General features: G+C 41.5%; 1 protein-coding gene across 1 annotated transcript in view; it reads right to left on the minus strand.

Moving 5' to 3' along the window:
- Window positions 1–10,000, minus strand: part of LOC143017635 (uncharacterized) — a 148,311-nt gene that overhangs the window by 18,227 nt on the left and 120,084 nt on the right. The window contains exon 5 of the mRNA XM_076172422.1: window positions 5,849–5,947. Within this exon, the coding sequence (XP_076028537.1) occupies window positions 5,849–5,947 (99 nt within the window). The remainder of the gene's footprint in view (window positions 1–5,848; window positions 5,948–10,000) is intronic.

Here is a 10,000-nt window from a genome sequence, read left to right on the forward strand (position 1 = left end):
TGGTACTTGAACGTTATTTGTACTTTTTATTTTTTCCCAAATAATATTAAATCTTATTTCTTGATGATCGCTAAAGCCTAGACTATCGCCCACTATTATGCTGCTAATTTGGTGCTCATTATTTGTTAGAATTAAGTCCAGGGTATTTTGTCCCCTCGTAGGATCGGTAATCATTTGTTTTAGGAAATTATCCTGCACCACATCTAGGAATTGTTTCGCTTCATGATCTCCTATTAAAGTTTCCCAGTCAATGTTTCTATAGTTAAAATCTCCCATGATTACAACGTTTTTGTACTGGGACGCTCTGTGAATTTCATGAATTAGGGAATCAGTCTGCTCAATGCTAAGGTTAGGAGGTCTATACAAGACGCCAATAATAACTTTCTTATTCTTGCCTATAATCTCTACCCAAATAGATTCCGTACAGTCCTCTTCCTTAATCGAATTGTTGATAATACAGTTTAATGTATTTTTAACGAAAAGTGCTACACCTCCCCCATTCCTGCCGACCCTATCCTTATGAAAAAACTTATATCCTTCTATTTCGATTTCCGGAAGGAAATGTTTATCAGCCATGTTGATCCAGGATTCAGTAATGGCTATAATATCGAAATTTTCTACGCATGCTTTACCTCGCAGCAAATCAATTTTGTTAATTATGCTCCTACTATTTGTATAGTAAACTTTAAGTTTATCTTCCCTCCACCTGCTTTGGTGATTTTTTGTACAGTCCTCTAAGTTGTTTCTATTTCCTAAACTATATTCCGATACTTTCCCCCCTACTCCCACATAATCTACCCGAAAAAAACCCTGTAGGATGCCTACTTCTCGCTCAAGGGATTCAGCAAGGAGCCGAAATCCTTTGGGAGACAAGTGCACTCCGTCCCTTGTGTATAGGTGATTCTTACCATAAAAGCGGTCCCAGTTGTCGACAAATGCCCATCCATTAGCCTTACAATGTTTTGCCAGCCTGCAATTCATTGCAATAGCCCTGGAATGCCACATGCCTCCAACTCTACGCCTCGGAAGGATTCCACATACTACAGGAACACCTCCCCTATTTCTGATCTTGTCTAGCGCATCTCGGTACCGCGCAAATAATTCCTCACTCCCTACCTTACCTATATCATTTCCTCCGGCACTTAAGCAAACTACTGGGTCCTTTCCTTCCCCTACTAGACACTCTTCAATCCTATCTCTAACATCACCTATGTTATGTATATATATATATATATATATATATATATATATATATATATATATATATATACATATATACATACATATACCAAATGCTTCTTTCCCCCTTATAAGGGAGGTAGCCAGTATACACATATACATATATATGTATATATATATTCTCTCGCTTCATCCCCTCACCCTCTCTGGCACCCTCGCACCTGTCCTCTATCTCCTCCGCTGACTACCCTCGCCCACTCACCCTTTCGTCCTCTGTTCCCCTCTTTTCATAAGTCCTCCTCTCACCCCATAGTATCTTTACTCCCTTGACGCCTGCAATACACATCCTCTCCTCTCCCCCGCCTCCTCCCCTCCCTCTCCTCTCTTCCGCCTCCTCCCCTCTCTCTCCTCTCTTCCACCTCCTCCCCTCCCAACTCTCTCCCACCTCCTCTCCGCCCCCTCCTCTCCTCTCCTTCTTCCCCGTCTCCTCCCTTCCCCTCTCCCGCCTCCTCTCCTTCCCTTTCCCGCCTTCTCCTCCTTCCCCTCCTCCTCCCCCTCTCCCCCTCTCCCGTCCCACCTCTGGAGCTCCGCGGTTTTTCGACGAAATCGTTTGCCGCTCACCTGGGCAGATGTCCCGCCGGCTTTTTTCTTCTTTCACTGTCGACCAGTAAAGTGCATTTCCCTCGGGCCACAGCGCGGATGAAGAAGGAGGAGGAGGAAGAAGAGAAGGAGAAAGAGGAAGAAGAGAAGAAGGAGGAGCAAGAAGAGAAGGAGGAGGAGGAAGAAGAGGAGGAGGAGGAGGAAGGGGATGGGGAGGAAGGGGATGGGGAGGAGCTAAAGTAGGAGGAAAAGGCGAAGGAGGAAGAGAGGAGGAAGAGTAAGGAAGTAGAAATTGGAATAAAAGCATGAGGAGGAAGAGGAACAGGTGGAGGAGGAGGAAGAGGAGGAGAAGGAGGAGGAGGAGGAGTAGAAAGTGGAGTAAAAACATGAGGAGAGAGAAAAACAGGTGGAGGAGGAGGAGGAGGAGAGTAGAAAGTAGAGTAAAATGATAAGGCTGAAGAGAAACAGGAGGTGGAAGAAGAGTAGGAAGTGGAGGAGGAGGAAGAGAGGGAAGAGAAGGTGGGTAATGGAGGAGGAGGAGGAGGAGGAGGAGGAGGAGGATGGAGGATATATGTTACTTTTCTCTGGGAGGCTCTGAAACTCTCTTCCCTCTGGCGTTTTTTCATCCATCTTGAATCTCTAAAAGGAAATTTCAAGGGCCCTCGTGGCACTGCGGGAGAGAGAGAGAGAGAGAGAGAGAGAGAGAGAGAGAGAGAGAGAGAGAGAGAGAGAGAGAGAAGGAGAGAGACAGAGAGAGACAGAGAGAGAGAGAGAGAGAGAGAGAGAGACAGAGAGAGAAGGAGAGAGAGAGAGAGAGAGAGAGAGAGAGAGAGAGAGAGAGAGACAGAGAGAGAAGGAGAGAGAGAGAGAGAGAGAGAGAGAGAGATAGAGAGAGAGAGAAGGGGAGCGAGAGAGAGAGAGAGAGAGAGAAGGAGAGAGATAGAGAGAAGGAGAGAGAAGGAGAGAGATAGAGAGATTGTAACGGGGACACAGAATATCTTCAATTGTAACGCCTAACTCCGTTTCCGTTACACAAAGAACAAAAGCGTCTCTCCTCCATGACGCCAAGAACTCCCTTCAACTCCTCCCTCCCTCCCTCCCTCCCTCCGTCACATGAGGAACTCCCCTCCAACCCTCCCTCCTCCTCCCCCTTCCCCCTTCCCCTCCTCCTCCCTCCCAGCCCGCTGTTGTTTATCACATGAAGAACTCCTCCCCTTTGCCCTCCCCCTCCTCTTCCTCCTCCCCCTCTCCTCTTCCTCCTCCCCCTCCCTCCCAGTCCACTGTCATTTAGTCACATAGGGAACTCCTCCCCATTTACCCTTCCTCTCCCCTCCCCGTCCTCTCCATAACCCCCCATTCCCTCACCTCCTCTCCCCCTTCCTCTCCCCTCCCCCTCTCCCTTCTCCTCTCTCCCAGCTCACTATCGTTTATTGTCACATGATAAACTCTTCCCCATTCCTCCTTTCCACTATCCCTCCCCATTCCCCTTCCCCTCCCCCTCCCCATCTCACTCCTCTTCCCTTCATCTCCTCTTCCCCCCATCCCCCACTCTCCTCCCCCAGCCCACTGTCGTTTATTGCATCATCATTGCTCGCTGACCAGTAGCTTATTCGTTTATGGGGCCACTGGACTCCATTACAGGTGGCGGTGATGTGAGGGTCACCACAAGGCCATGGCCCAGACGAACATCCACGCATTTCCTTCCCCACAGGTGATACAAGAGCGGAGGAGGAGGAGGAGGAGGAGGAGAGAGAAGAGGAGGAGTAGAAATAGAGAGCGGGAGGGAGATGGAGGAAGGGGAAGGAAGGATGAGGAGGACAGGAAGGGAGGAGAAGAAGTGGAGGAAGAAGGAGTAGTTGAAGTAGAAAAGAGGGAGAAGGAAGTGAAGGAGGAGGAGAGGAGGAGAGGGGAGAGAAGAGGAGAAGTAGAAGTAGAGAGCAGGAGGGAGATGAAGGAAGGGGAAGAAGGGAAAGGAGGGGTGGGGAGGAGAGGAAGGGAGGGGAGGAAGAGGAGGAAGAGAAAGAGGAGTAGTAGAAGTGGAGAAGAGGGAGAAGGAAGAGGAGGAGGATAAAAAGGAGAATGGGGGATGATGATGAAAGAGAAAGTAGGGCAATGAAGGAGGGAAGGAGGGAAGGAGGGAAGGAGGGGAGGAGGGAGAAGGAAGAGGTGGAGTAAAAGTGGTTTAGACCGAAGGTAGGACAAAGAGGAAGAGGAGTAAAAGGAAGATGAGGATAAGGAGGAGGAAGAGGAGGAGGAGGAAGAGGAAGATAAGGAGGAGGAGGAGAAAGAAGAGGAATGTAGGGTAAAAGGAGAAGAGAAGAGAAAAAAAGAAAGAAAAAGATGAGGAAAAGAGTAGGAGGAGAAGTGAGAGGAGAGGAGTGGGAGAGGGAAGAAGAGAAAGGGGAAGAGAGATGATGGAGGAAGAGGAAGAGAATTTAAGAAAGTTTGGGATTCAGGTGACAGAGTTAAGAATAGGGCAGGCAAGCAAAAGCTTCAACGGGTAGACATGTGGAACGTAATGTACACACACATACACACACACAAACCTTTTTTTTGCCTTCACTTTTATGGTTCTAGTGAGCGGAGTTGTGTGTATATATGTGCTTATGTATTTATGTATGTATGTATGTATGTATGTATGTATGTATGTATGTATGTATGTATGTATGTATGTGTGTTTATGTATGTATGTTTGTATGTATGCATGTATGTTTGTTTATGTGTATGTATTTACGTATGTTTGTATGTATGTATGTAGGTATGTGTGCATGTGTGTGTATGTATGTATGCATGTACTATATGTATGTATGTGTGCATGTGTGTATGAATGTATGCATGTGCATATGTATGTATTTACGAATGTTTGTATGTATGCATGTATGTATGTGTGTATGTGTATGTATGCATGTACTATATGTATGTATGTATATATGCATGTGTGTGTATGTATGAATGTGCATATGTATGTATGTATGTATGTATGCATCTATGTATGTATGTATGTATGTATGTATGTATGTATGCATCTATGTATGTATGTATGTATGTATGTATGTATGTATGTATGTATGTATGTGTGTATGTATATGTCTTTTTGTGAAAATTGATAATGACATGTATAAGGGAACCACACAATAAGGACAAAAGGGCATTGTAAGCTTATCCGCGAAGTCCTTTCAAGTACATTTTTGAAAGGAAGCAGTTTCTTTGAAAGGAAAATAATCCAGCCTTATGTAAGGATTGTTATCTCACTCTTTTTCGCTTGGTATCAAATGATGACACAATTCTTCGTCTTTAGAAAAAAGAAGGAAAAAAAGGGTTTATGTTATCTCGCTTCGTCGTTCCTTTCTTGCTCCGAATAAAAAGTCCACAAGGGTGAAAGAGGACAAGTTGGTTAGATATGAAACGTCTTGTAATTGGATCCGTGAACTAGAAGAAAAAAGAAAAGAAAATACATAAAAGAATGAATAAAAATGGGAAGTAAAAAAATAAAAAAAAATAAAAAGAATAAATAAAATTATATAAATATTGAAAAAAGAAATAAACTAATAAATACATAAATGAATAAATAAATTAAACAGGATTAAATCAAAGAGGTCAACCCATTTTATATAACATAAACCTAAACAATGGCATCTCCGTCAATTCTTTCCTGCCTTTCAGGATCTTCTCGTCCCTCAGCTTCACTTTTACCTTTAGTTTGTGAAAATAAAAAGTTGGGGCGAGGTCAGGCAGAAAACATGGAACACTTTCAGTTCAAAGAACTGGTTTTTGCTCTCTCTCCCAGAGTATACGCCGGATATCAAGACAATAATCTTTGCAAGAATCCCACGAATCTATAGAAGATTCGATAGACCGTGTCAAACGCCTTCTATAGATCAATATAGGTTGCAAAAATCCCTTGTTGAACTAACGTTAGTGCTCCACAAGAACATTAATTTATTTAGATACTTGTGTGTGTGTGCGTGCGTGCGTGTGTGTGTGTGTGTGTGTGCATGTGTGTATGTGTGCGTGCGCGTGTGTGTGTGTGTGTGTATGTGCATACATAGAGAGATAGGCTCCACTATACCTTGAGAAGAACTTGAAGTACTCCATGGGAGTTGTTAAGGATGGCGAACTTGAGAGGAGTCGTTCCGTCGGCGTCCTGGCACTCCAAGGCTGCTTCGCTCTGCCGGAGTCAGGGAGTGAGTAATATGTGCTAAAGAAAAAGGAATTACAAATGCACACATATCTTTACTTAAAACAACTTATTCTTTGAAATTCTCTTCCTCTCAGTTTCAGTACATATTTTTCCACTCTCAATTTGCAAATATGTATAAAGAAAAGGACATATATATGCTGCATGTCTTTTGATTTTCGATATTCTCTCAAGCCTGTTTCTCCAAGGAAAATATCTCACTACCATAAAGTTTGCCTTTTCACAGTTACAGCCTATGCGAATGGTCCTTTCGTTCTGCACCCCGTATAATCAAACTGAACGCCAGTAACACATGATCACTCTTCCCCATAAGGCATCGGTAAATCCAAGAATATATACTATCTGGTTCATTACCCATGATTAAATCCAACCTGGCCTGTTTGTCCCCTTCTCTCATCCTAATTACTTCTGTAATTGGGTTATTATATTGCTCATCGCTAAAATTAGCAGAGTATTACTCCCCACGCAGTCCTCCCAATGCACCTCTTTGCAGGTGAATTCACCGATTAGGACCACAGTGTCCCTTCTCTTGACTGTTTCACCCAACATCTCTTGATAAGCTTCCTCACTTCTGTAATTGGGTTATTATATCGTTCATTGCTAAAATTGGCAGATTATTACTCCCACACAGTCCTCCCAATGCATCTCTTTGTAGGTGAATTCACCGATTAGGGCCACAGTGTCATTTATCTTGACTGCTTCTTCTTGATAAGCTTCTTCACTTCATGTCCTTTTCTTTTAAGGTCCATGCGCCCCTGCAAAATCCCTTTTCCTTCCATTGATACTTTCATATCTATCAGTACAGCCTCTTCTCCCATCACCACATCGAACAATATTCAGTTCTTCTTCATTGTTATCATCACACCTCCAACCTTACTCTCGTCTCTCTCCCTTCTCCATATGTCATGCACCCATAACCTAAATTCATATTCAGGTCTTTTTCAAATTTAGTCTCGACTAGACATATGTAATATTCCTCCGTTCTCGAATAAGCGTTTAATTCTAATTTTAGTAATATTAAGTAATCAATATTGATATACATCACTTTATGCGGGCTCTGCAAGATCAATATCATTTAGCAATATTCCGTATTGTACAATATTATTGACGGTCTGGGGATGTTATTGAAGAACGACACAATATATTGAAGACATCAAATGTACAGGCCAAACATGTGTGGCTCTTTGATACCATCCCTACATTGTCAATATATGGTACAATACGGAATATTGTGCAATAATATTGATCGTGTGGGGCCCGGTTTACATTGTCTTCAATTTTTCCTCGAACACTTTTTTCATGTACCATTTCCTCAGGATCTCGTCCATACACCCTTCAGCAAAACCCCGTTTTTTTCGTTTTTGTTCGCTTGCCGTTTTCTGTCCTTCTTTCATTGACTAATCCCCTAATTCTTTCTTTTTTTCCTCCTCTGTTGTGTCTTTCCTTATACAAGCATTTTTAAACTCATCAATGTCAGTCAACCTCCATGTTCTAGTGATAACTTCGTTTATTACAGATTGTGATTTGAATTAAGTTTTCATTAGCCTTGCCCCACCATCCCTATATAATACAAAAGATTACAAAGAATTACAAAGGAGGAGCATGCCAACAGGAGACCTTCTGGTCCATAACTACGTCGGATGCGAAAAAATTATAATAATGATAAATAAATAAAAATAATAATATGAATAGTAATAAATAGAATAAGTAAATAAATAGGTAAAGTTAAATAATAAACAAACAGGTAAATAGTAAATAATAATAAATGGGCAGATGAATAATAATAAATAATAATCAAACAAATAATAATAAACAAATAAATAATATAGAATAAATGGCAGGCATTACAGCATCTTGCTTAGGTGTTTATGTAAACGAATCTTAAAGCTTCGAACTGAACTACATTGCACTGCCTCTGCAGGAAGTTTATTCCATTCATTAACTACACGACTGGCGAATTTGTTTCTACCCATTTCCAAATTAAATCTATTTCCTGACAGTTTGAGACCATTATTTCTTGTTTGCTTTTCATTAAGCGTGAAAAGATTATTATATAGGGTTATAATAGGCGTCCAGAAACAGACGGGCATCCCCGCCACTTTTATTGGTTTCGAGTTAAGCATGGGTCGTGAAAAGCATAAATCTCTTCTATAAACATCCGTGATTACCTTAAAACTAGTACAAGTGGCGGGGATGTCCCTCTGTTTCTGGACGCCTCATCATGTCAAACCTACAGACTTTAATCTTATCAGTGCCTTCATGTCGTTTGATACTCCTTAGATTTTGTAAATTCCTTTTTTTCCTTATCGCTCTTGTGGGCAAACGATCCTCAGTTAAACAAATGAAAATTGTAAATTTTCCCATCATTTCTCCCACTAACGCCTCTCTACTGCTTAATATTTTCTTTACATATTTTTCACATTATCTTGTTCTTCCTTTCTTTGTTGTTTGATGATCTCTCTATATCTAACTTGTTCATGATCAAGTTCTTTTTCCAGCCCTTGTGGTTTTTAGCTAATTTCAAATATATCTTTGCTTTCTTCTTTAATTTTCTTTTCTTAATAACTATGTTTGTGCGTATCTTTGTGTGTGTATGTATGCGTGTGTGTGTGTGTGTGTGTGTGTGTGTGTGTGTATGTGTGTGTGTGTGTGTATGTGTGTGTGTGTGTGTGTGTGTATGTGTATGTATGTGTGTGTGTGTGTGTGTGTGTGTGTGTGTGTGTGTGTGTGTGTGTGTATGTGTGTGTGTATGTGTGTGTGTGTATGTGTGTGTGTGTGTGTGTGTGTGTGTGTGTGTGTGTGTGTGTGTGTGTGTGTGTGTGTGTGTGTGTGTGTGTGTGTTTGTATTTACCTAGCTGTATTATACGGGAAGGGAGCTATGCTCGTAGTGACCCGTCTATGTATCTTTCAGCATCTAGTTTATTCTTAAATTCTTGTACAGTTTTTGCACACATTGTTTCCTCATCCAATTTGTTCCAGACATCTAACTCTCTGTGTGGGAAAATATTCTTTTTCAGATCTCTTCTATAACTATCCTTTTTAAGTTTCTTTTCATGTCCTCTTGTTTTTCTTGTGTGTGTGTGCGAGCGTGCGTGTGTGTGTGTGTATGTGCGTGTGTGTGTATGTGTGTGTGTGTGTAAGTGTGTGTGTAAGTGTGTGTAAATCTACTTGCACACAACTTGTAACGATTCATCATACAGACCTCAGTACAGGGAAACACACCCTATTATGCAAACTAGTCAATTAGTTTTGTTATAATCGGGGCACCTAAGTGTAAAAATTTAATGATAATGTTTTACATTCTTCCTAGTGCTTCCCTCACTTCACGTAACAAAGCTTTCTTGACCTGACTAGGTCACTGCCGCAGGAGAGGTCGCTCTCCACACAGCCGTACGAGGCGTGACTTTTCATTTTACTCTTTCAGTCGCCAAGGCTCTTATGGTTGTATTCTTAAAAAAATTCTTTCCCTTCCAAGGATTTATAGAAGATTTATGTAATGGAAATTTTATATAAGGAATGAATTTTATTAAGAATACCACCGTAAGATTCTTACGGTGATATTCCTAAAGAAAACATTTCCATTCCAAGGATTTATAGAAGATTTATGTAAAGAAAGATTTACAAAAGGAAAGATTTTTTTTTTAAGAATACTACCGTTAGTGTCCATGGTACTCACTCGGTAGCATAGTTAGAGTGTTGGTGTTACATCCCATCTCGATGAACCTCTTCCAAACCGAATGAAAATTTAATTTGTCTTTAGCTCGCCTTTAGGGCATTACGTTCATCTCCGTGACATTCCCTTCCAGCCCACCATTTGGTAGTGAAGGGGTTTCAATAGATTAATTGATTTGAGAAGGTGGGCGAAAGTTCTTTATATTCTTTCTGTTTTGGTCAAAACAGCTGCGATCTGTTCTGAATTTTTCTTTGCGCCTTTGGCAGAGTGATGATCTACGTTGGTCTGGCTTCGCTTTGTTCTGATTTTTTTTTTTTTCTTAATGGCTTTGGTAAGGTGATGATTTACGT

This window comes from Oratosquilla oratoria, chromosome 32 (assembly GCF_046742065.1).
Source record: "Oratosquilla oratoria isolate Oo_2021 chromosome 32, ASM4674206v1, whole genome shotgun sequence".
NCBI classification, from domain to species: domain Eukaryota; kingdom Metazoa; phylum Arthropoda; class Malacostraca; order Stomatopoda; family Squillidae; genus Oratosquilla; species Oratosquilla oratoria.